At 50.2% G+C, this 27,088-nt stretch overlaps 1 protein-coding gene across 6 annotated transcripts in view; it reads left to right on the top strand.

Moving 5' to 3' along the window:
• The window catches only part of Lpin1 (lipin 1), a 103,522-nt gene that overhangs the window by 33,067 nt on the left and 43,367 nt on the right, over nt 1-27,088 (top strand). For 3 of the 6 annotated variants that reach the window (XM_021201458.2, XM_021201460.2, XM_029540495.1), the window contains exons 3-5: nt 21,657-21,857; nt 22,566-22,661; nt 25,680-25,987. In XM_021201458.2, coding sequence (XP_021057117.2) covers nt 21,657-21,857; nt 22,566-22,661; nt 25,680-25,987 — 605 coding nt within the window. Of the gene's footprint in view, nt 1-11,646; nt 11,705-21,656; nt 21,858-22,565; nt 22,662-25,679; nt 25,988-27,088 lie in introns of those variants that run through there. The other 3 variants (XM_021201461.2, XM_029540496.1, XM_021201463.2) reach the window with 2 other exon arrangements.

Raw genomic sequence — 27,088 nt, 5'->3', positions numbered from 1 at the left:
TGGAACTTTATTTTTATATGACAATAATACTGTGTCTTATGTTAAATTTCATGTCACCTTTCTATGTACAAAGGAGTGTGTTTAAATCCAGGAAGTGGTCTGAAGTCTTCTCACCCTTTCCTCTGCTCAACCAACCTTATGCAGTCACCTCCTGGCTTGTTGATTAAGTCTGTTGAGCCTCTCCTGTGGGCTCAGCACACAGCAAACCCCACAGGATGGGGAAAAGCCGGAAGCCCATCTCCCTACCAACCCCAGGATCTAGGTCAACCATGACAGGTGTCCGGGCAGCAAGCTGGCAGCTGCGACTTATACCGCCAACTTTGAAATTCTTATCACTTGTTGGCAAGCCTCTTCTTTTTAGTTTCCTTGTTGCTTCTTAAGAGATAATTAATGATTCTGTCCCTGGGCTTTGAAGATTTTTATCTTAAGCGGTGTAAAGGTCGAGCCACTGAAGCACCTCCCAGTAGCAGGATGAGGATTTTGGGGTGACTCGGATGCGTTATCACTGCTGGGTGGCTCACTGACCGACACCCAAGGCTTGCTGACCAGCTCTGAGGAAGGACTAAGTGACCTCAGCAATACCTTCTGCAGAGGTTGGCTTTGCAGATCAGAACCACCTAGAATCAATCAATCAATCAATCAATCAATCAATCAATCAAAATGAGCTTTTCCTGTCTGCTTAACAAGCTGTGAAGTCCTTCCAGGCCGTAAGAAAGAAAACCAGCATCAGGAATTCATTTCTCCAGAGGATGGAGGTCCAAGATGAGGGAGCCAGCGTGGTACAGTTCTGGTGAGGGCTGGCTTCCTCTGGTCTCATAAGAGCTCTAATCCACCCTTGAGTTTCACTAAGCCTATTCACTTCCTGAAGGCCCTGCCTCCTGGTACGGTGGGGGAGTGTGTCAATGTATGAATTTGGAGGAGGCATAAATGTCTAGTTAGCAGCAGACACTTCTCTCCATTGTGGCTAAAAATAATTCCAAGTAGTTCCCCCACCACCACCCCCGCCTATGTCCACAGAGGCCAGATGAGTTCCTAAGATGTGCTGGGTGGTGCTGGGAAGGGCAGCTCTTAACTTGCTGAGCCATCTCTCCAGCCTCTGCTCCAGAGTGACTGGGGAAGTAGCTGGGTTGGTAGACTACTGCCTTCACGTGCATACAGCCACGGGTTTGCTCTCCAACATTGTAAAAGCTCACCATAGTGGCCTGTGCCTTTGCTACACGGCAAGCTGGAGGCTAGCCTACCTCGTACGAGACCCTCCCTGTCTTAACCCAACAGAAAAATGTTAATAGAGTAGATTGGCCTAGTATATATTTGATACAACCTTGACAGCCATTAAACCTTAGGTGAATTAATGCCAGTTTTAAGCATTGCTCGAAGTCCCCAAGAGAGGGGATAGCAGCCCTGATGACAGCTTCTTTAAACCTGCTCAGCAACCTTGCAGACTTGTGCCCTGCTGTGGCTAACACTTGTTCTGATTGGCTGGTACACATTTCATTCGAGCTAGTTAACAGGCAGGGAGGCAGTGCTCACACAGGCGGAAGGGAGAGCTGCAGGGAAAAACCTGCAGAACTACATGTATACATTCTGCTCTAAGGTATATCCCAAAGGGTCATTTCTAAGCAGCAATGCATGTATACATTCTGCTCTAAGGTATATCCCAAAGGGTAATTTCTAAGCAGCAATGCAGATACCTTCTGGTGAAATGGGCTGCTGGCTTAGAAGTGGACCAGGGAGCAAAGAAGGCACCATTTGGCTGGCTCTCCCTCTACTGCTTCATTCCAGAGGTCACTGCAGCTACCAGGGATGGCCACTTATGGTACAGATGGAGCAACAGGGAAAAACTTAGATCGCTGCCATGAATAGCCAGAGAAGGGGGCAGATGTTTGAAACAGCAGTTAGTGGAGGCCATGATGAGGGAGCGGGGAAGCAAACGAGACTTCAGCAGATAGCGTGCTGCTGTGCCAGAGGTTAGAGTTTGATTCCCAGCACCCATGTTGGGTGGTTCAGAATCCAATGGATCTAATGACCTCCTCAGGCCTCCTTAGGAACTCACACACATGTGCCACAAAACATACATCCAACTTTTAATAAATTAAGTGTGCCAGCTCCGTTTGGGAGATGTGCCCTAAATAGTGCTCCAGAGCTTCCCAAGAAAAGGGGAGTTGGGCGTTGAGGGCGTTAGAGTTGGCAGGGCAGCATGCAGAGAGAATGCAGCCTGAGAGAGGTTGGTAGAGGGCCTCCTTTGCTCTGTCCGAGCCTCAGTCTGCACATGATTGATTGAAGCTGCAAAGGGGGGCTTCTGGCTGTAACAGTCTCCAGAGGTGACCCAGGCCTGGAACACTCTGGCTTGGTGAAGATTCTGCTTTCAATGTGAGGAGTCTGATCCTACTTCCCCTACGTGTGGCTGGATTTACTTATTCATGTGGTTCTCAGGAACAGAATGTGGTGGCAGGGAAGGTAGCAGGTGTGACCTTAGCAAGCAACTAGGCCATAAAAAGTATTCTGGCTTCCTTCCACTTTGCCCTCTCTTAGAACCCACTCTGGGGGGAAGCCAAAGCTATGTCAACTCAAGCAACCCTATGGGGAAGGGCCCGGTGGGAAGGATCTGAACTGTTTACCAGGATACATGAAACAAGCTCTTTCGGAAGCAGGTCTCATCCCCAGTCACTGTGGCTATAACCTTTTCAGAGATTACAATTTGATTTCCAAAAATTACCCTGGATGGTTGTCCCTCAGATCTTCATGAACGAAATGGCGTTCGTTGGTAAACAAAGCAGCCATCCTGGGTGGGAGGGTTCCCTACAATGCAGAGCTTTGGGCAGGGGACCATGAAGGGAGTCCCATAGGGCTAACAACAGGGATCGTATGTCAGATTTGCAGGAGCCAGGCTTGAAGCCGTGCCTCAGAAGATTTCAGTTAAGCTCACATGTCTTACCTGCATCTCAGAGCAAAGCCCAATAAAGCTTAAAGGAATGTAACAAAACCCAGCCACCCACAAGGCAAAATGTCCTTGCAAAAAATGCAGGGCATGCAAAGAAGCAGGAGTATCATTGCAATACGGGAAGAAATCGTTCAGTAATTGTGTTTACTGTGACTGAACACCTAGCAGAGGCAACCCAAAAGGTCCAGTCCTCTGTGGTGGGAAAGGCGTGCTAGGGAAGTTTGTGGGCATGGGGTAGGTAGAGGTCACTTACCACAGTTCTGCAGCACCAGGAAAGAGGTAGTAGAACAGGAAACAGGTAGAAATATAATCCTCAAGTTAGTGCCCCTATTGGTTTATGTCTGCCTGGCTAGGTTCTAGGCCCTAAAGATCACACAACTGCATGCTGTGGGAAGTAGTTTTCTTTCTTTCTTTCTTTCTTTCTTTCTTTCTTTCTTTTTCTTTCTTTCTTTCTTTCTTTCTTTCTTCCTTCCTTCCTTCCTTCCTTCCTTCCTTTTTTTTTTTTTTAAGGATTTATTTATTTTATGTATATGAATATACTGTAGCTGTCTTCAGACACACCAGAAGAGGGCAGACATTCAGAAGAGGGTAGACACACCAGAAGAGAGCATCGGATCCCATTACAGATGGTTCTAAGCCACCATGTGCTTGCTGGGAATTGAACTCAGGACCTCTGGAAGAGCAGTCTGTGCTCTTAACCTCTGAGCCATCTCTCCAGCCCATGGGGAAATAGTTTTCAAATGCAGGAATTCATGGAGGCTGTTTCATACTCAAACCATAGGATGAGCAGAGAGGATTGTCACAGATGGTAGAATAGTAAACAAACACGCTAAGATAATTATTTCAAGGCAAGGTTTCTCTATGTAGACCTAGTTGTCCTAGAACCCTCTCTATAGACTAGGCTGGCCTTGAACTCAGTTCTGTCTGCTTCTGCCTCCCAAATGCTAGAATTAAAGGTGTGTGCCAACATGCCATGTTAAAATAATTATTAAAAAAATTGTGTATGAGTGTTTTCCTGTGTGTGTGTGTGTACATGCACCATTTGCATACCTGGTATCCACAGAGGTTGTCAGATCCCCTAGTGCTGGAGTTATAGAAGGTTGTGAGCCATTATGTGAGTGCTGAGAACTAAACCTGGGTCTTTTGCAAGAGCAGCAAATGTTCTGAACTCCGGAACCATCTCTCTGGGCCCTAAAATAGCTATTCTTCAGGAACAACCATTCTGCCAATGATGTGAAATGGGAATGCCTGGTGTTTGTCAGTGTTCTGAGAGATGGAGTCCACAGAACACAGGCTTGGGGAGATGGCTCACTGGATGCTGATAAGCCTCTGGTCTGAAAGCAGAGGGCCGGGCAGTCAATGGGATTGTTCAACTTGGGGGCAAAACTAGGGAAGCCTGCAGTTCATATGTCCAAAGGCAGTAGAATGAGAGAGGGAGGGGGAAGGGAATGATCCCTACTTCCCTTTGAGTCTGTGTGTGTGTGTGTGTGTGTGTGTGTGTGTTTGTGTGTGTGTGTGTATGCTGGCTAGTTTATGTCAATTTGGGACAAGCTATAGTCATTGGAGAGGAGGGAGCCTCAGTTGAGAAAATGTCTCCATAAGATTGGGCTGTAGGGCATTTTCTTAATTTGTGATTGATGGAGGAGGGCCCAGCCCATGGTGGGTGGAGTCATCCCTGGGTTGGTGGTCCTGGGTTCTATAAGAAAGCAGGCTGAGCAAGCCACCGGGAGCAAACCAGTAAGCAGCACTCCTCTAAGGCTTTCGAATTATCAGCTCTTGCCTCCGGGTTTCTGCCCTTCTTGAGTTCCTGTCCTGGCTTCCTTCAGTGGTGGACTATGATCTGGAAGTTCAAGCCAAATAAACCCTTTCCTCCCCAAGATGCTTTTGGCCATGGTGTTTCTTCATGGTAATGGTAACCCTGACCAAGATAGCGTTCTATCCAGACCTCCAGCCGAGGGATGGTGACTACCCACAGTGGTGGAAAATCATTCTTTCTTGATCCATTGACTCAGATGCCATTGTCTCTCAGAAATACCCCCCTGAATGCACCCAGAAAGGAAAACAAAACAAAACGGAACAAAACAAAGGAAGGAAGGTTTTAGCAGCTGTCTAGGTGTTTCTGAACTCACTTAAGTTGCCTATTAGAGCTACCACATTAAAATGCAGGAATTGTCAGATTGGATAAAAAGAAAACGCTTCTTGATGTGGCGAACAGGAAGTCCAATTTTAAAAAACGGCAGGTAAAAGTAATCAGATAGAAGCTGGGTGTGGTCAGACACGCCTTTATCTCAGCAAGATGGGAGGTAGGCAGGAGAATCTCTGTGAGTCTGTGGCCAGCCTGGTCTACACAGTGAGTTCCAGGAGAGCCAAGGCTACAGTACTGGCTAGTTTTGTGTCAACTTGACACAGGCTGGAGTTATCACAGAGAAAGGAGCTTCAGTTGGGGAAATGCCTCCACGAGATCCAGCTGTAAGATATTTTCTCAGTTAGTGATCAAGGGGGGAGGTCCCCTTGTGGGTGGTGCCATCTCTGGGCTGGTGGTCTTGGGTTCTATAAGAGAGCAGGCTGAGCAAGCCAGAGGAAGCAAACCAGTAAAGAACATCTCTCCATGGTCCCTGTATCAGCTCCTGCTCCCTGATCTGCTTGAGTTCCAGTGTTCATCACTTCTTCAGTGATGAACAGCAGTATGGAAGTGTAAGCTGAATAAACCCTTTCCTCCCCAACTGCTTCTTGGTCATGATGTTTGTGCAGGAATTGAAACCCTGACTAAGACAGCTACCAAGTCAGATCCTGCTTTTAAAAAATGTAAATGGAATAGAAATATATTCAATGCTAACATGAATATAATGAGCTGGAGTCTTGTATTGTGGCACATGACTATAATTCCAGCACTTGGGAAACCGAGGCAGGAGGAATGCTGTGAGTTTGAGGTGAGTTTCTGTATAGTTTAGGCTGTAGAGTGAAAACATGTATCAAAACATAAAAGCAAAGGCATCAACAGCGAAAGAGAAAAAGATGTAGAACAGCTTATCGGTGTCAAACATTCAGAGCACGTGATAGCCGGAATTCAGGGTCATAGAGATCTAGAAACAGAAAGATGTGTGGAGAGATGGCCTTTGTCTGGAGAGAGTTCCATGAACCCTTGGCATCTGGGTGCTGCTTCAGGTCATGCATCTATCAAAATATCTTGTTCTTCCCTGTGGATCTGGGGTTAATTTTAATGCACAAAAGCTGTAAAGTCCTTTCTCCTGGATGTGCCAGTGATGGGAAGCAACCAGAGCAAATTCAACAAGACCCAGGGCTGTTCCTCTCAAGAGGTGAGATGTCCCCCACTCTTTCCTGGCTGTGAGCTCAATGTACAGGCTGGTCACAGAGCAGAAGCCATTGAGACATCAGCCCTGGGCCTGGCAAGCCCAGATGAGTGACTGAGCTGGGGCCCCAAAAGTCTGCCCCAGAGGTACCACCAGCTTGCTTGGTGACCCTCTGTAGAAGGTGAGGATGGTTCTGGTCTTAAAACCTCCCATGGACACCATGACGAGAAGATCACTTTCTTAACAGACGCCCACCTTGTTGGCACCAAGTTACTGTGTCAGAGTGTTGTCATCTGCTGGGGTGCCCTGACCTACAAGTGACAGCTTGGCAAGATGAATGGTAGACATTCTTTCTTAAATACTTGTCAATCATTATCAACAATATGTCTCTGTGAATGCTGAGCGAGAGCCAAGGCTGGTCCAAGTGACAAGAATTTTACTTGATTCGTGTTCAAACACAGAAACTCCTATGATTGCACCAAAATGCTGAGCCAAGGCTGGGTCACTCACGATGGGTGGCCAAGGGAGTTGAAGTTCAGCCACGCCTGTGCCATGACTGGACTCAGGCCCACAGAATTTTAGTCCCTAAATATTGTGTATCCACTCAGGTTGCTTAGTTTTCATGGGAAATTGTAGGACAGCCGTTCTCAACTTGTGGGTCCTGACCCCTTTGGAGGTCACATATCAGGTATCCTGCATTATCAGATTTCAGGCCTGCCCCGAAAAAGAAGACATGGAATTCCATTGACCAGGGAGCACTGGGTCTGAGGAGACTCTAGGGGAAAGAAAGGTCTAGGCTCAGATGGAGAAGTATATACCATGAGGGCTAGCTTCAACTAACTGGCCATGTGACTGTTAACTGGCCGTGTGACTTCAGCCACTTCTTGGTGCCTTACTTTCTTTATTCCCCTGGGACAGCAAATGGTATCGACTCTATAGGGCTTGTTAAAAAAGAAGTGTGGTATACAGAGTCTAGAGCCAGGGTTGGCTTGGAAATAGCCTTTAAATGCTAGCCACCGATGTTCTTACTTTATGACTATTGATCCACCACTCCGTATACAGGGGGACTCTTTTAGCCTTGGGATTCACAGAGGTACTCTCAACGTACTCATCCCCCACATTGAACTCTTAGGTCTCCAGCCTTTCTGGGCAGCTAGTTTCTTAGCTGGGCAATATGAGATTTGAGACACATGACTCACAGGACCGGTGCCCTCACCCTGGCCTGACAAGGTCACAGGTGACTCAGGGCTGACTGGGGACAGAGATTTTTTGTTTGTCCCTAGCAGCAAGTGGTGAAGCTGTCAGTAGCTTCCCAGAGCGGCATCTGTTATTCCTAAATTATAGAATTCATCCCTCCAGTCTATGCTGACGTGGACCTCCGTCAGCCTCGCTCTGTACTCTTGGTCTAGCTTGGCTCATTGAATGTTTCCCAGATGATCACAGTGAAAAGATTGTTATGGCGGTTCCTCTCTCGCTTTCTCCGAGGGAGTGACATCTTACATAGTAGCTATGTCTGTCCCTGCCCACCCGAGGCCAGCCTCTGTCAGCTCTGATGGACCCCAGGTTCTCCGAATACGCAGTTGATTGTCCCTCGCCCTTAGCTCCTCCATCTGGCCTGGATTTGCCAAGAGGAACTCAGGACCCCAGACTGGGATGAATCCTCTTGCTTGGGGTCTGGACTGCCCAAACCCTTTATCAGTGGACAACCCTTGGGCTCGTAGCAACACTGATCACTACTTGAGACCCTGTGCTTCCCGAAGGACAGGTACCCGCATGCAGCCCAGGAACCTATGACATCACACCACAGGCCGCTGTGCTGACTGGGAAGTGAGTAAATGAAACTGGGGCAGTGGCTTTTCATCCCAGAGACTGGACTAGGGAACACGGCCACAGTGTGGGCGGTGTTGTAGGCCTGGGTCCCTGGGAAGCCTGGCTGCTATTTCTTTCCTGGCATGCTGGGGGATGGATTGGAGTAACATAGACTCTAAGACGTGCCCTTGCTGCCAGCTATCAGCTTCCCTTATATGTCTTTGACCCCCCCCCGCTTGGCCCCCTTTGCTCTCCTGGAGCATCACCCTGACTGAGATGGCCCTGGTGATGCTCTGAAGTCTGCCTTCCCTGATGCCCTTTGTTCCTGGTCCCTCGTCATTCCCGGATTACCTTCCTCTTCCTCTGCCTTTGGAACCAGGACCATTTATACCCTCTCCCCAGAATTTCTCCCAGGCCCATTCACAGTGCCACGGGCCATATCCTGTCTCTGCTGTGTTTTCCCACGGCTGGGTCTTGTCCTCCCTCCCCCTAGTGAAGTGGTACCAGGTGGTCAGAGGTTCCCGCCTTGCTTCTGAGGACCCCAGTAAGGAAATTCCCACCATGAAGACACCTCATGTGTCACCTGAAGTTGGCATCAGAGCCTGGGCTCTGCCAGTCCTGATTCCCTGACAAGTGGGGTTCTGCCACATGCCTTCGGTGGGCCAGTTAGACAGAAGGACAATGGGGAAGAGCAGAGAAGGGAGACACATTCAGTGTGGCCCCAGCAGGAAGAGGAACAAAGGTGTGTGGGAAGCCTCTTCCTGGGAGGCAAGCTTCCACCTCCAGGAGGATGCCGGGCTTCATCCAGCCATTGTCTTCTCCCAGAGTGGGAGTTCTAGGGAAATTCTAGTTTCTCCAGAGTTCCATTGTCTCAAAGCCTCCAGTGTCTCCTTTGGATACCTTAAAGCAGGGGGCGGGAGGGGGTCCCTCTATTAAGGGCTAGCCTTAGACTCTGAAGAGCCTTCCATTCCCAGAAGCCCTAGGCATTAGTACTCCGTCCTTCTGGGACAGCATCCAGTGGCTCTGCAAGACTTTCTGCTGGGATTTTGCAGAGCTGACCTCTAGAGTGGAGAGGTCCGCCTATGGTGGCTGTGGGGGTCTTGTGAAGAGGGCCGCTCACCCTTCCGTCCACACCTGCCCAGACACGCTGGGTCAGACCTGTTAGCCGTGCAGTACTCAGTCTGGAAAACAGAACCTAAGGACTTAACAGTTACTGCCAGCGACCGGGGAGATGGCTTTTCATTTAGAAGGGGTGGGTGTTTTTGTATTCACATCGGCAGGGACTAGTTGCTGGTGTGGCGAGGAACACCTGAGGTCCCATGTTTAGCAAAAGAGCAATTTTCAGCATGGCACAGCCGGTTGTCCCTTCATGATGGACACCTGCATGACGCTTGTCCTCTCTGAGGGACCAGGGAGCCAGCTGCAGCCACCAAGTCCTTACAGAATTCCCACTCCTAGTACTACTGGATTTTAGAATTGAAAATCTAGTCAGTGTCGGCCAAGAACTTAACAAGTTCCTTTCCAGCCTCAAAAGGACCTGCTTAACCAACACCTCCACCCACTTCCTGGATTGTAAAACTGAGTCTGGAATCGAGGATGCTGTACTGCTGAGCCTAGGTTTGGTTCCTTCCTCCTCTAGCTGGAGTCATTTGGTTATGTCCCCTCTTCCGATTTGGGCTGAACACAGCAGGTACTGGGATTGGCTCAGGGGATCACCTCAGTTCTCAGGCTGAGTCACAGCTCAGGGGCTGGAGCACGGTTGCTGGCAAAACACTGCCTGGGGCCCCACCAGGGGGGCTCCAGACTTTGCCAGGTTAGCGCGCCAGGGCTTCGGAGAATCCTGTTTTTGTATAGTGCGACCATCTACTGTGACCTAGTGAATGTTTCTGAGATAAGTGTCCTGTTTGTGTGATCTTCTTATAGGCAGCAGGCAAAGCTGGACCTAACTTTGCTATTCAGAGCTGCCTGGGTTCGTTTGTGGTTGTGTGGTTGTGTGTGTGTGTGTATGTGTGTGTGTTTATGTGCATGTTCCAGACCCCAGGTTCATCTGTGGGGTAAGGGCTTTGGGCTGTACTTTATGTGTTCGGATCCTCCTCTACCTGCTTCAAATCTGGAAAATTAAAAAAAAAAAAAAAGGCAGAATGTAAGACTGTAAGACGTGCTTTCTGGAAAGCCTTGGGGTTGGGGTGGGGGTGGGGTGGAGGAAGATGATGGAGGTGGGGCAGGGTGCCTTCATTCTGGGGTCCAGAACCCCAGGACTTTGTGGGCAGCGGAGGCAACCCTTGTGGCTGCTTGTGTTGCCGCAAGTGCAGCTGGAGCCCTTCCACCCCTGGCTTGATGCACAGAGTCACCCTGCCTGTGCTGATCTCCTGAGCCCCGTGGTGGAGGCAGGCCAGCCAGACTCAGTTCCTCTGCAGGTCTGCCGTGGCCTGGTCTTGGGTGGGGGCCTAGCTTGGTTAGTGGGACACTTGCCTGGAAGGCAGAATCCCTTGAGAGGGATCTCCAGCGCCTTGTAAACCCCGTGTGGGGGTGGGGGTGGGCACCTGTAATCCCAGAAACCGGAAAGCAGAGGGATTGGAAGTTCGTGGTCACCTTTAGATTTGGGGGCCAGTCTGGGGTACAAGACAGTCCCTCCCTGGCCCTCCCCACAAACTAGTTTTTCTCCAGGTGGGAAGCACTCGTCATCATTCTGACCACCCTCCCCTCCCTGGTCTCCTGGATTGCTGTGGCTGGCATCCACTTCTGACTCATATTCCAGCATATGGTTCGGGGGTGACAGGCACATAATATTTGGGCTCTCTCATTGGTCTACAAGACCCCAGGTATATGTTCTCCAGCAGTCTTCCTCAAGGTCTTTGTGACTCTTCGGACGGTCGTTGTATATATAATTTGATATTTATTACCTGGCTGTAGCTCAGTTAGCGGATGTGAAGCTCTGGCATAAACTAGGCACGGAGGGGGTAGGATTGCCTGTAATCTCAACACTTGGGAGGTGAGATAGGCAGATCAGAAGTGCAGGGTCATCCAGAAACCCATAGAAAGCTTGAGGCAAGTCTGGGATAAGGGGATCCGTGTCTCCCAAACAGAATAAAACACAGTGCATTGTCCTCCGTGGTCTCGTGACACTTGAGTGACTTGGTCTGACTTGAGCCATTCCACCCCCAGACCTGGCATTGTCCGTTATTATTTATTCCTTCCTGGCTCTGCTGACTGGTGGTGAATGTAAGCCAGGAGGGAGGCAGGATGTGGGAGTGCTAAGATTAGGAATTGATCCCTAGCTTGTGACAGGCACGTCAGGAGAAGAGCTAATTGTAAACTGACATAAATTAAGGTCAAAACAGGGACAGGCTGTGGAAATAGAAGACTTTGGCTGCCTACTCCCGGGAAAGCCAAGGCAGACAGTCCAGTCTGGGGAGGGGTGGGGTGGGAAGGGAGAGGCAGGGATATGGGGGGGGGGGGGTCAGTGGGTCCTGAAAGCGTCCCAGCAGCACGCTCCTCCAGAGTCCCCTGGCGTCGCCCCGGAGACTCCGCCTCCGTTCAGGCCCCGCCCCTTGCCGTGCTCTAGGCTGACAGCAGCTCCGGCCTGGTGTTTGCATACAAAGGCGGCCACACGCGCGCGCACCCGCTCTCGTGAATCCTCTTGGTGAGTAGCAATGGGGACCCGGGGCCCAGCTTGTGTCCCAAAGCCCATTACTGAGACGTGGGACCCCGCAGGGAGGCGGTGTGGGCCGTGTTGGGACACAGGCCTTCCCGTGGGGTGTCGAAGCTTGCAGGGACCCCGCGGTCCCAGACCCGGATGAGACGCATCCCAAAGGGTTTAGGATCCAGGCTTTGCAGCCAAGGAAACTGAGTCCAGGCTGGTAGGTTGACCTTCGTGCCCAAGGGCGCGCTCCGAGCTGGGAACCGGGATTCTTAGATAACCAAGCTCGCAGCAGGCCTCTCTGCAGCTTGGCAGTCTGGTGGGCACTGGGCCGGTGGCTCCCCTAGTAGCTGCAGGCACTTTTATCTGGGAAAAGCCAGGGGAATATGGGAGGGAAAGCAATGCTTTGGAAATCATATTAAGTATTAGTATTAAGTCATATTAAGGGGACAGAGTCAAGGTGGCTGGCTGATAATTTGTGTGGCCAGCAGTTGCTTCAGACGCCCACCCTCCTTGGCAGGAGACAGGAACTAAAGCATTGGTCTGGGCTGGTCTGGGCTGGGGCGTGTGGGAAAAAGCTTCTAACTGGGTAGTGAAGTTGTGGGGCAGATGAATCTGTAACGGTTCTTGGAGGGGAGGATGGTGGCCCATGGAGATTCAGACATATATTATCCATCCTTTGTTCCATAAAATACGTTTTATGAATGAAAGCAGTTAAGGACTAATATCTGCACCACTAATGGGACTTTCTAATGTTCCCAGAAAGGCTGAAAGATCCCACTGTGTTTGGTTCCCCGTGTTGACAAAGCTTCCTGTTTGCCGACAGCGCGCTTCTGCTGTCACGGGTTCTGTGTGTGTGGGTGTGTGTTTTGGCCCTTATTCCTGCTTGTGTAGGGCCTGGTGGTTGGATTGGGAAGCCTGGGGCCTGAGCTTGGTTTTGTCTTGGTGGCTGTCCCACCTCGCGTGATTGCTACCCTTTTTAGGTGGCAGTCAGCAATGTTCTTAGGATGCTTGTCACTTGATTGAAAGGGGCAACGTGCCCAGTCTTGTTGCCTGGGTGATAAGTTGGGGTTCAGATGAGGGAGATAGGATCCTTGGTGGCTGTTCTGTGTGGGGTGCTGTCTGCTGCTGGGGCTGGGGCGGGTCTTTGCTTATCTACCGCTCTCAGGGCTTCAGGCTAGAGAGAGGGAAAGGTCAGGAGATGGCAAGACATCTGACTACTGATAGTTGGCAATCCATGGGCCAGAGACGTCACTTGGGAGCCTGATTATCAGTTTCCCTATCTATAGTGAGGGAAAAGCCACACTTCTTTTACTACTAGACTGGTACTCAAACGAACCGGGATGCTCCAAGTTGTTACAACTTCAGATTGTTATACACCGATGGGGGAGCTCAGGGTACTACTGAGGTTCCTTTTGAGGGCTGGTCTGGTCCTGGCTACCTAAGGCTACCCCCTGGTCCATAACTTGGCACACCCTTTCCCCACCTTAGATTGTGAATCCATCTTTTGTATGTCTTTTCTCTCTTAGGTTCAGGGTCTGTAAGGGACCAAGAAAGGTATAAGTTGATCTGAGCAAGTACGCGGTGGGAATGTTTAGGGGTACAGGTATCTTGTTTCAGAATAGCTAGGTATGGGGTTGGGCTTCCTGGTTTCTGGAGCCTTTTGAAAAACAGAAGGGACAGGTGCAGGCTGGTGGGTGAATTGGCTGTACTGGGACGTCTTTGTACTTGAACTTGGAGCTGTCCTCTTGACCTTACTGTCTTGCCCAGGCTAGTCTGGAACTCAAGGTCACCCTGCCTCAGTCTTTCTGGTGCTAGACAGGTGTGTGTCACCGTACTCTGCCCACCTCAAACTATGTTTATTGTGAAACATGAATATGTCCTTGCAATATCTGATTCGGTAGTGTCCCCTGCTCTGCCTGCCTGTGTGTGTGTGTGTGTGTGGGGGTACAGCCTGAATACTTTAACTTTGATCACACATGAAGTACGCTGCTGCAGGAGAGTTAGTACGGTATTTTTTTGGAGCTGCTTGTTACCATTGGGTCAGTACCCAGGCTTTCCCTGGGATGTAGACTGAGGAAGGACCGTTCCTAGGCTCCTTCCTAGTACCTCTGGGTGGTGTGGTGGGTGCTGTTTGAGTCACCCACCCTACAGGCTCAGAGCGGAGCCACAGTTCTCTTGGACACGCAGGGGATATGTGACCATATCCGACTGAGGCAGGATTGCAGGGAAGTACAGCAATGTACAAAGGTCCCAGGAGCAGAGCCTTCTTGACTGGACAGAGGGCTCTCCAAAGTGTGCGAAAAGACACTGGGGTTTCCAAGGAGAGCAAAGGCCCTGAGCTCTGCCAGGGAATGAACGGTTAAGGGTCGGCGAGGTTCTGAGTCCCAACCCAAGGCAATGTCACAGAGCACAGGGACCACACTGGGTCTTCCATGTGTCTCTCTCCTGCTGGCCAGGCCCGGGGTGCTTCTTGGCAGGGACCCGAGGACACTCATTACCTGGGATTATAATACCCACTTGTTGCCAGAGCTCAGCTCTGAGAAGTCTTATGTCACTTAGCAGACCTTCCAGCCCCAGAGCAGGGGTCATATCCTCGTCCCTGCTACTGGGGCCTCCTTTCTTTTAAAATGAAGGCTAATGAGAACCTTGTTAGAAGCAGTATTCAGAAATCAGTGTGTATGTGTGATTATGCACATTGAAGCAAGCCTGTGTCTGTGTGTGTGTGTGTCTCTATATGTGTGTGTGTGTGTGTGTGTGTGTGAGAGAGAGAGAGAGAGAGAGAGAGAGAGAGAGAGAGAGAGAGAGAGTGCTTATGCATGTCACAGCATGAGTGTGGAGGACAGAGGACAACTTCATAGAAGCTTTTCTCTGCCCCTGCCTTTATGCAGGTGGGCTGCAGGGCTTGAACTCAGGTCCTTAGGTTTGCCAGCAGGCAGCTTTGTCTGGTGAGCCATCTCACAGCTCCTTCACATCCCTTTTCTGCTGAGTAGTTTTCTTTGACATGACAACCCTGAGGCCAAGTGTACAGGAGTTCTCAGACTCCCCTCTAACAACTGATGTGAAAGCCATACTTGTGTCTATAGAAAAGTCAAGGTCTCCTGCGCACCCGATTGCCTGCAGCCCCGGGATTGTGGATATTTATGGAGCATACAACTCCCTTCCACTCTTAATAGATGCATACTGTTCCATATATAATGTGGATGGTCCATAATTTATTAATCCGGGGCCTTACAGATCTCAAAGTGATTTCTGCTTTTCCCCATCACAGTCAAGTCTGTGATTACTGCTACTCACAATGATCCTGTTGTTTCTGGGGACTGGTGAGATGGCTCAGCGGGTAAAGGTGCCAGCTGCCAAACAGGATCACCTGAGTCCGATTTCTGGAACCCACGTTCATGGAAAGAAAGAATGAACTCTTGCTAGTTCTGTGGAAAGAAAAAACTGGCTCCCACTAGTTGTCTTCTGAGGTCCACACACATGCTGTCCCTGTGTGTACACACACACTCTAAGGACATGATCTATCTGTAGAACAATTCTTGGTAAGGAGTTGCTGGGGTTTGCTGGTATGTGTCAATCGGGTAGTTCTTTCTGGGACTTTGTCCCGTTAGTGACTGGAGCACTGAGTGACTCTGCTCTCACTATTGGGGTATTTACGGAATGTTTTTGTTCGGGGCCTTCTGTAAGGCCTTAAAAATAAATCATTTTGTGCATGTTTGTGCTAGGGTGTGTGTGTGTGCACAAGTGGGTGTGTCTCTGTGTGTGGGGTATGTGTGCACGCAGATGGGTATGTTTGTGTGTGTATGTAGATGTGTGCCCAGGCAGTAAGTGTGTGTGTTCAGGTGCGTGGGCAAGTTTGTGTGCGGGTGGGTGTATACACACGCACATACACAGGGACTTTATCTTTTGAGCCAGGGTCTCTTAATTGAACTTATTGCTACTGATTGAGTTGGATTAGTTGTGCTGGGAAGTCCTAGGGATCTCAGTGTTTCCTCTCCGCTCCTCCCCAGTGGGTTGTGCCAGCCTTTTATGCTGGGATTAAGCTCAGGTTGTCATGATTTGAGACATGCACTTTTTTTTTTTTTTTTGGTTTTTCCAGACAGGGTTTCTCAGTGTAGCTCTGGCTGTCCTGGAACTCACTCACTCTGTAGACCAGGCTGGCCTCAAACTCAGAAATCCACCTGCCTCTGCCTCCCAAGTGCTGGGATTAAAGGTGTGTGCCACCACTGCCTGGCCTGAGCCATCCCTCTTTTGATTTGCATATCTATGGGAATCTGGGTTGATGACTACACATGCATTGTTGCCCTGGAGTCCTTTACTGTCTTATGAGCCCCTTAGGTTATTGTGACAAGTTTACAGTGGGACTGACCTGAGGCCACCCTCACATGACCTTAGTATTTCAGGTGGCGGAATGGCATTAACAGAGTGTGTGCGGTCAGGGGAGCTGTGGCAAAGATTTTGAATTTTGGCAGGTAGAGACAGATATAGAGAGGGACGGATACAGATACAGCATTTGTCCTGAGTGTAGACCTTTCTCACATCCTAACTAATCCTAACTAGATGAGGAGTCACGAGACTTGTGGCACTTCTTGATGGTGTCCCGAGGCTATGTCTGGGACAGTCTGAGGCTGAGGTGGTGGTGGCTGTGCCAAGCCCTTGTAGAATGCCACGATTGATGAGGGAGACACGTGGCCTCAAGTCCCAGGTTGGGGCCTTGAAGTCGGGCTTCCTTCCAATATGAGCTCCACATTTATCTAGGAAGATCTTACCTAGAGATGGCATTTCAGAGAACTTAGTGTTGGTTCAGAATGCCACCTTAGAAGCATTAAAGAAAAAAAAAAATCTGTGTATTTTGTGACTGCAGAGCTCCCCAACGCCCTGGTTTATGCCAGAGCAGGGGTTCTCAACCTGGGTTTCTCAGCTCTTCCATAGGGGTTGCATATCAGATTTCCTACACATCAGATATCCTACACATCAGATATTTACATTACAATCCATAATAGTAGCAAATTACAGTTATGAAGTAGCAATGAAAATAATTTTAAGGTTCGGGGTCACCACAACCAGAAGAACTGTCTTAAAGGGTTGCAGCATTGGGAAGGTTGAGAACGACTGGTATAGAGAATTCCAGGCTTGTTAGAGGATTCTGTAAGACTTGGTGAAGTTCTCCTTCAAAATACATTTGATCCAGGGTTCTTGGACCTGTGTCTCCAGCATGTAAATCCCTGCCAGGTGCAACAACTTGCCAAATTCAAGATAAAACCCAGCAGACCCAGCAGACTTTAAAGTAGTCTCAACAGGCCCATTGGAAACTGGGTGAGCTTCAGGCTGCCCATTGGAAACTGGGTGAGCTTCAGGCTGCCCATTGGAAACTGGGTGAGCTTCAGGCTGCCCATTGGAAACGAGGAGCTTCAGGCTGCCCATTGGAAACTGGGCGAGGATTAGGCTTTGTTCTCTTGGCTCCTCTGAACTTCCTTTTGAGGGATTCATCCAGATGCTTTCTTTGAAAACTCCCTTTCTGCCTCCTCAAGTGCTTTCAGAGAGGCTGAAACACCTCAGCAATAAAGGGATTACGGGCCTGTAGGAGGCCCTCTGCCTGGGGAGGTTTATTCTGGCTGCTTATCTACAGGTTAAAGGAATTATCTTCTTCCTTGAGAGCTTTTCAGTTTCAGCGCAGCTGAAGGAAGTGAAATTTGGGACTTTAAGTCTAGTGGTTTGATTGTATAGAACTTTTAAAGAGAAAGTTGCACAGGGCGCATTTAGAAGGGAGCCTAGTGTGGGCAGGGGCAAAGAAGGAAGGGCCCTGCCCACACCCGCCTTGCCTGATTTCAGCCCAGCAGGTGCCTAATTTACTGTGGCTTGCTAAAGGTCATTGTGCTTCACATGCCTCCTAGGGAGGACTTGTCCCTGGCACTTCAAGTCTTTTTTTTTTTTTTTTTTTGAGGCATGGTCTCATGTAGTCTTGGCTGGTCTCAAACCTGGGATGACTTTGAATTTCTGATTTTCCTGATTTCTGACTGGGACTGCAGGTGCACCACTGTACCTGGTTTATGCAGTGCTGGGGACTGAACCATGGCTTTGTGCATGCCAGACAAACGCTCTACCCACTGAGCTTCGTCTCCAGCCCTTAAGTAATTTAAAAGCGTATGCCTTAATTTGGGTTTCATTGCTGTGAAGAGACACCATGACCAAGGCAGCTCTTATAAAAGCAGATATTTAATTGGAGCTGGCTTACAGTTTCAGAGATCCAGTCCATTCTCAGCATGGCAGGAAGCATGACAGGAAGCATGACAGCTTGCATGCAGACATGGTGCCAGAGCTGAGAGTTCTACATTTTAATCTGCTGGCAGCCAGAAGGAGGCTGAAATTGTTTCACACTGGGTGTAACTTGAGCATTTAAGACGTCAAAGCCCCACCTCCACAGGGGCACACTTCCTCTGACAAGACCACACCTTCTCCAATAAGGCCACACCTCCTAATGACACTCCCTCTGGCCAAGCGCTCTACAAAGGGGGCATTCCTATTCAAACCTCCATTGTGTGCATCTCAGCGCAGCCATCAGTGCATGCCTCAGGACAGTTGCCCTCTGCACATCTCTGTTCCCTCTCAGCCCCTGGTGTTCTGCTCAGTGACTTCTCAGGTAGTCCTGCCGTGTCTGTCCTGTTCTGACTGGCTTCTTTCACTATCCTCACTGCTCTCCTGCCTTATCCATATTGTGACAGCTTGCAGAATCCCCTCCCCTCCTTTCCTTGCATGCGTGTATGTGATTGGATGTATACGTATGTGTGTGCACATGTGTGTCATGGTTTGGATATGCTTGGCCCAGGGAGTGGCACTGTTAGGGGGTGTGGCCTTGTTGGAGTAGGCGTGTCACTGTGGGCATGGGCTTTAAGACCCTTATCCTAGCTGCCTGGAAGTGAGTACTCTGCTAGCAGCCTTCAGATGAAGATGGAGAGCTCTCAGCTCCTCCTGCCCCATGCCTGCCTGGATGCTGCCATGCTCCTGTCTTGATGATAATGGGCTGAACCTCTGAACTTCCTTATAAGAGCTGCCTTGGTCATGGTGTCTGTTCACAGCAGTAAAACCCTAACTAAGACAATGTAGGTAGAGCCCAAGGGGTGGACATTGGGTGTCGCCTTCTCTCTCCTGATCATACTGAGGTCAGGACTCTCACGGAACCCAGAACTCACTGATTGGACAGGCCTAGGGAGGCCTTTAAATCTCAAAGCCCACCCCCAGAAATAGACTTCTAGTGTGGCTACATCACCTCAACCTCTTCAAGACAGTGCCACCAACTGGGGACCAGGTGTTCAAATGCCCGAGACTATGGGGAGATTGCTCATTCAAACCGCCACACTGGTGTAACTTCTTTTTGACTATCAATACCTTGCAAATGTATTCTTGCAGTGGCTTCTACCAGTTCAGAAGTTAAGAATCTCATTGGATAACACTTCAAACCTGGCAGCAGAGTTTTCTGTCTTCACCATACCCTGCTTATGTAGTCTCAGTCAGTTATCAGGCAGACATCTTTATGCATGACACCTGTGTCCTGTGACTGCTACAGTCTCATGCAGCTGTTTCGACAGTGGAACACAGGACTCAGGGGGGATCGAACCTGTGTTGTCAGCCCGTCCTCACTCGCAATCGCTCTAGAATAAACCATCTCTTTGCAGCGAGAGCTGTGTTTGCCTCACGTTGTGGAACATTTCAAAGTCAGTCTTAGCTAAGCTGGCCTGGGCTGGGGCTTCCTTGCCCAAGAACTTGGTCTGTTGCTCAGTGATCAGCACAGCCCCAGCGGGAGCAGGGTAGAATTAGGGGTTGCTGTGGTGGACGTCACAAGAGGGCTTCACTGGACCAGACTAGGGTCTGCTTCCAGTGAGCCTGCCTCTGATCTGACAGCTTGGTACCAAGCCTGTGATCATGAGTATCTGCTTTGGGATGCTTGAATGTACCTTTCTGTTTCTTCCTGTGGCAGGCCGCCTACCTACGGGGCTATTGAGCGAGGCACAGGGAAGTGAGATTGGATACAGGACAGATATTGTGAGAAAAAAAATGCCCCCCAAAATGATCCCACAGGACTGGAGAGTTGAGACTTTCTCTTTTGCCAGACTCAGCAAAAGTTAAAATCTTAAGTTTAATGTGGAGGGTGGCATTCTGTGGAAGAATGTGAGGGTTGCAACATCATGCTTTTAAAATTGTGGGTCTTCTGGGGAATTCTGCATCTCCTGTTTTCTTTTCTGAGGCGGGATTGCTCCATGAAATCCCTGTCCTCCTGCCTCCACCTCCTGTGTGCTGAGATTCCAGGGAAGTGCTGTCACCAACTGATACTTGGGTTAGAGGAGAATCAGTTCTCTATCCCAAGCCTGTGCCAGGGTCTCTGTCTTTTATACAAGCAGCAGTGCCAGGCCCAGCAGGGTAGAAGTCCCAAAGGTTTGCTGAGGATGGTGGTTGGCTGGCTGGTTGGGCAAGCGCCCTGGCATACGTGTCCCCTGCAGTTGTCAGAGAATAGGTGGGCAGGCAGGGGTTGGGCAGAGTCTGATAGAAGCCATCATCTCCCTGGTGGCTAGCATTCAGTGTCAGAATGCAGTACAGGCTGCCTGTTGGAGAACTATCCAATTGTCATTCAACTGTCGCCCTGGGCATGGGCCCTGTGTACCACAGTACAGTACCGACTGGACTTGTAAGATCTGCCCATGTTGCAGTAGTGGCATGCTCGCGAGGAAACCGACTGCTTCCTGATTGGATCTGAAGTCTGCTCCACGGGAGAGAATGCATGGCTAACCCTACATGTAGACCTGGTCAAAAGCTTATGGCTGGGGAGGTCGCAGGCCCTAGGAGGGGATCTGTTACTGATGCGGGGGACATCTACTCCTAATGTTTTACCAAATGGACACATAATGGAACGTGAGGAGGTCAGAGGACCAGAGGGCGATCTGTGGGGTTGGATCCCATTCCTCCACCGTGTCCTGCAGACTGAACTCTGGTTTCCAGGCTTGGTAGCAAGCCTCACACCAGCAGATCCATCTTGCTAGCCCCCGAACGTGTTCACACGTACAGGCAGGCGCGGCTCTCAGGCTCGGGCAGAGATACCTTTCAAGAGTTCCGTTGCTGTGAGGAGACACCATGACTACGATCACTCTTATAAAGGAAAGCATTTAATTGGGGCTGGCTCACAGTTCAGTCCATTATCCTCAGGGCAGGAAGCATGGCAGCGTGCAGGCACATGGTGCTGGAGGAGGAGCTTCTGAGACCTCAAAGCTGGTCCTCTATTTCTCCAGCAAGGCCACACCTACTCCAGTGAGGACACACCTTCTAATAATGCCACTCCCTGTGGACCTGGGGGGGGGCATTTTTAGTCAAACCTCCACAGGCAGCGAGTACTGGTCAAAATGGGGACTGCTAACTCATCAAAGTGTTGAGGAACTGCTGAGTGCTTGACCCTAACTGGGACATGGACGTCACCCCCTGTGAGGCCCAGGGGACCTCCTGGAAGAGCTCTTGGAATGGAAGAATGGGAGGAGTGTCAAATGTTTTCTGTGCTGTTATGTTTCCAGTTCCTATTGTAGTACTTCCTCTGACTAAGCCACACGTACGGAGTGGTCTCTGTACTCCAGCCTCCTGAGCTTCCTTGATTGATGTTGAGGGAACATTGCCAAGCACAGATGTGAGAGATCACATTCGTAGTCATCCTGGGATGCTTCTTGTGTTAGGGTGCTGGGCCTCTCCGTTCTGGACCCCGTGGCGGGAAGGGTGCTGGGCTTCTGGATGGGGTGGGAGAAATGGGCCGGCACAGGGGCATTGTGGAGAACATCCCAGAAACAAAGTGATGCGGGCAGAGTGTGAGAATAGAATGCGTTCAGCTGCATCGTTGAAACGGAGTGCTGACTTGGAGGCTCTGGGTGGCCTTCCCTTGTTAGTTGCTCTTGTGAACCTGTGTGTTCTGTCCGTCTCTCAGGTTCAGACAATGAATTACGTGGGGCAGCTGGCCGGCCAGGTGTTTGTGACGGTGAAGGAGCTCTACAAGGGACTGAACCCCGCCACGCTGTCAGGATGCATCGACATCATTGTCATCCGGCAGCCCAATGGCAGTCTGCAGTGCTCCCCTTTCCACGTCCGCTTCGGCAAGATGGGTGTCCTCCGCTCCCGAGAGAAAGTGGTGAGGCTTGGGTACCCCCTCCTCCCTCCTCCGACACGAGGCACTCGCTGTCTCCTGTCCTCACTCTCCTCTCTCAGACTCACTCTTACACGCAGCCTCACTGTACAGTTTAATGCTCACTAGTGAGCACATTGTTCCAGGCACTGTGGCACTGGCAGTTACTCTAAGGCGTCGGGCACACCCTTCCTACTGCTTATCAAGGACGAGGCTCAGAAGGCACGGCAGGCAGGGTAGGGCAGGGTAGGCAGGGCAGGAGAGCATGGCAGCGAGGCAGGGGTGGCTTTTAGGCCACTTCTCAGGAAAACCCAAGGCAGAGATCACCTGACTGCCCAGTCCCTCCTGTGCCTGGGGCCTGGTTCTGTGTTCTGAGTTGCTCTTCTATGTGGTCTGGTCTTGATTTCAGCATGGTGGCTGTTTATGAGGGAATGTTGTTTTTATGGCCTGGTTTCAGAAGCCCCATGGAGTTAGTTCTGGGTGGGTGCCAGTCACACAGGCTTCCTCATCCTCAGAGAGAGGGGAAGTGTGCACACTGGTGGGGAATGGGGAAGTTCTGGACCAACAGTGGAGGTATTAAAAAAGGGCCAGCGTAGCGTAGCGCTGTTTGGAAACCCAAGCTCCCTTCCCACATCCCCAGAGCTCAGGGCAGGTGTGCTTGGGTTAGGGACACCAGGTGAGACGTGCGGTGCTTTCTCCGTGTTCCCCCCTCAGGTGGACATAGAAATCAATGGGGAGTCTGTGGATTTGCACATGAAGTTGGGAGACAACGGAGAAGCATTTTTTGTTCAAGAGACTGACAACGATCAGGTGAGGAGGACTGGGTGTCCAGGGTCACTCCCGGGTGTGGGGAGGCACAGCAGGTAGGCCCGAGGAAAGGGGATTCGGAGCCCTTTGCCCAGTAGACGCTGGCATCAGAGCAAAGACGTAGTTACCTGTCAGAAGGACTGAGCCAGGCAGGCAGCCTGGATGCTGAGACCGCAGAGACCCAGTCCCAGCCGGCTTCAGTGAACTTGCCGGATCCAGGAGACAGAGAGACTAACATTGCACACTGGCTGAACGTGTGCTGGTGTACATCTGGAATGCCTGACTATCCTCAGTTTTATTATTATTGTTGTTGTGTGTATGGAGGTTATGCATGTATGGTATATATTTATGTGTGTGTATTCATGGTTGTACCCATGCACGTATATAGCGTCTTTCTCTATCACTGTCCACCTTAGTTTTGAGACAGGGTCTCTCATGGAACTTGAAGCTTGTCGCTTTGGTCATTCTGTCTGGGCACTGATCTCTGGTGGTCCTGATGATGGGTTTATAGCGTGAGACATCATGACCAGCTGTTACATGGATGCTGTAGACTTGAACGCAAGCCCTCTTACTTTCACAGCAAGCAGTCTTACCCATGATGTCCTGACAGTTTTACTGAGCTACCTATCACTGTCGCGACCGGCCTTGACCAGCAAGAACGACGCGACGCCTGAGATCCTTCTCAACAGCACTTTATTCAGGAACGCCTTTCATGATGCTATGGGGAACACTAATGGACTAGCAAGGCCGCCCTATATACTGGAGCGTTTACTGCCCAGGTGCTCTGTGTCTTACTGTTGCCACGGATAGGCTAAAGCAGGAATCACTTCAATAACATAAGGCTGGGCAAAGAGGACTTGTGCTGAGTCATTATTATTATCAGATGAGCAGTGGAAGTCAGCGCCATCTCATTATTGTTATCAGATGGGCAGTGGAAGCCAGTGCCATCCTATAATGGCGAATGATATGGCTCGCAACATCTCACTAGTACGGTTCCGTGGTTTTAGTCTATTCATATATACACTCAGCCACTGAGTTGGTCAGTTTCAGAACACTTGAATCACGTGAAAAAGAAATATCACGTCTTAAACATACCACTTCTTTATATTCTGCCAGCCTCCCGGCACCTGACCCGAGAGCGACTGCTAAGTTACCCTGTGTATAAATTTTCCTATTTTGAGTTTCCATACGAATGCAATGATGCAGGAGGCTGCACTCGTGCCTGGTGTTTTTTTACTTTCCGGAACTCTTCAAGCTTCAGCTGTGTCGCCACATGTGTCTGAATTTTGATATTAGTTTATTTATTTTTGGAGGTGCACGTGTGCACATGTGTATGTGTGGACATCAGAGGACGCCTTCCTTCTGAGAGCTGGTTCTCTTCCCTGTGTGGATCCCAGAGGTGGAACTTTGAATTGTCAGGCTTAGCAATAGGTACTTTACCCACTGAGCCAACTTTCGGGCCCTGTTAGTGTTTTCAGTGGCTGAATAGTTTGATTCACCACACTTTGTTTACTTACATTGTCTTTTGAGGGACTCTTGTGCTGTTATCTTTTGGCCAGTGTGAGTAATGGCATTGTGAACATTCATATTCAAGTTTCTGTGAGGACCTGTGCTTTGGTCTGGCTCCTCTTCTCCCTAAGCTCCCCCATCTCCACACATGCCCTCTCCAGCTCCCGTGCCTAAGCTCCCCCATCTCCACACATGCCCGCTCCAGCTCCCGTGTATGCCCAGGGATGAAATGACTAGGTTGAGCGGTAACTTCATGAAGTTTAACACTTTGAGGGGCTAGGCCTGGGGAGAAGACTCAGTGGTTTAGAAATGTTTGCTCTGCAAGTTAGAGGACCTGAGTTTAAATCTCTAGCACCCAGGCTAAGACAGTCTCAGTACATGCCTGTGACTCTAGCCTTGCAGGGCAGAGGCAGGCAGATCCAAAGAACTTGCTGGCTTGACGACCAGCCTCGCTGAAGCACCCAGCTTCAGGTTCAGCGAGAGAGAGTGTCTTGAGCTCAGTAAGGTGGAGAAGGATAGAGTGAGATGTCCAGTGGCCCTTCCGGGGCTCCCATCAAGTGATCTTTTGCAGGAGGGGTTCTTGCTGAACCCATTCATAAGCTGATTCCTTCCTGGGAAGAAGGTTCCATGGAGCCTCAAGTCATAAAACGGGTGTCTGCAATTTAAATGGCCCCAGGCTAGTGACTCCCCATTATCTACTTGAGGGAACGGCTTCTGGGCTGGAAGCCAAGAGCTGCTTCTGCCCTGCTGTCTGCTGTAGTCCCCACAGCCTCCAGGCAACGCCTGTCTAGATGGGAAGCCCTGCTTTCCCTGGATGGTTTGTTATAACGTCCTATTGCTCCTGGCCGAGACCCGTTTTAGGCTCTTGGGGATGAGTCGTTTGGGGCTCCTGTGCCACAGAGGCTGTGTACCAGCTGCCCAGCTCAGCATCAGTGGGTGCCTGGGAGCCCGCCGGAAGCTGAGACTTGCACACTGTCACCACTGCTCCCTAGTGCTTATGCCAGCTTGTCTCTTCTGCACGGCTTTCCAAGGGATCCTGCCTCCCGGCTACGCAGCTGGCTGCGCTCTGACACGACGGGCTGGGTTTCTTTCTCTTTTGTAAAATGAGACTGGTCTTATCCATCCCAGAGCTGGGAGGTGAAAATGCACACATAGACACACCCACACACTCGCCCCTACTCGTGTTTACTCTGACTCAATACAGTGTAGAGCTGTGTCCAGGTCCCAACAGTGCCTGGGCCTGCATTGCTCTCAGCCTTGGATATGTTAGATGAGTCTTGATGGTTTGGAATCACCGGTAATGGCCTGACTCTTAGGATTATAGGGATACTGTGTTCAGTACAAGACAGTGTTTGAGGAGCGGATGACTCTGACCCTCTGTCCGATGCCCCCCTGTGGCTATGAAATGCTGGGCTCTGGTTCCCGTGGCTCTCTCCTGAATAAGTCCTGTGTCATGACCCCTCTCCTTCCTTTTAGTCGTATTAATGGGACCCTTGAACACCTCCTGTTTAGGAAGTCATCCCCATGTACCTGGCCACGTCCCCCATCCTGTCAGAAGGAGCTTCGAGGATGGAAAGCCAGCTGAAGAGGAACTCTGTGGACAGAATCAGGTGCCTGGACCCCACCACAGCTGCCCAGGGCCTGCCTCCCAGTGACACCCCGTCCACTGGTTCTCTGGGGAAGAAGAGAAGGAAAAGGAGGAGGAAGGTCCAGTTGGACAATCTCAAAAGAGATGACAATGTCAACACATCTGAGGATGAGGACATGTTTCCCATAGAGATGAGCTCGGATGAGGACACAGCACCGATGGATGGGAACAGGTGAGCGAGCAGTGAGGGAGGATGGGCGCGAGCACATGGACAGTGAAGGAGGACGGGGGCCATGAATGGAGCACATGGACAGAGAGGGAAGTCAGGGTCCATGGATGGAGCACATAGACAGTGAGAGAGGATGGGGGTCCATGGATAGAGAACGTGGGCAGTGAGGGAGGATGGGGTCCATGGATGGAGCACATAGACAGTGAGAGAGGATGGGGGTCTATGGATAGAGCACGTGGACAGTGAGGGAGGATGGGGTCCATGGATGGAGCACATAGACAGTGAGGGAGGACGGGGGCCATGGATGGAGCACATAGACAGTGAGGGAGAAGGGAGTCCATGGATGGAGCTGGTGGACAGAGGGGAGGACAGGGGCCATGGATGGAGCTGGTGGACAGAGGGGAGGACAGGGGCCATGGATGGAGCACATGGACAGTGAGGGAGAAGGGAGTCCATGGATGGAGCTGGTGGACAGAGGGGAGGACAGGGGCCATGGATGGAGCTGGTGGGCAGAGGGGAGGACAGGGGCAATGGATGGAGCACATGGACAGTGAGGGAGAAGGGAGTCCATGGATGGAGCTGGTGGACAGAGGTGAGGACAGGGGCCATGGATGGAGCTGGTGGACAGAGGGGAGGACGGGGGCCATGGATGGAGCTGGTGGACAGAGGGGAGGACAGGGGCCATGGATGGAGCACATGGACAGTGAGGGAAGATTTGGTCTGTGTTGGAGGAAGATGAATTAATTTCTTCTTTTTTTATTTTTTATTTTTATTTATTTATTTATTTTTTACAAATTGAACTGAATTTGTAGCTGAGGATCACCTTGAACTTCTGGTCACCATGCCTCTTGCTCTCAAATACTGGGATTATAGGCACACACCTCCCTGTTCTGTTAAATGGGCTGGATTTGAACATGGGGTTTTATGCATGATAGGCAAGTTCCTACCAACTGGACTATATCTCTAGTCCTAAATGAGTTTGTTTTTAAAGATGATTTTTGTAAGTTGTTTTTTTTTTTTTTTTTTTTTATTTTTTTTTATTTATAAATGTTTCCTTCCTCTGTTAGGCTTCTTAGACTGAATTTTTGCAATCAGTTTATGAGC

The sequence above is a fragment of the Mus pahari genome, chromosome 7 (genome assembly GCF_900095145.1).
Source record: "Mus pahari chromosome 7, PAHARI_EIJ_v1.1, whole genome shotgun sequence".
In the NCBI taxonomy this organism is placed as follows: domain Eukaryota; kingdom Metazoa; phylum Chordata; class Mammalia; order Rodentia; family Muridae; genus Mus; species Mus pahari.
Note: the sequence above shows the minus strand (reverse complement) of the source record. Positions and strands in the feature narration are given on the sequence as shown.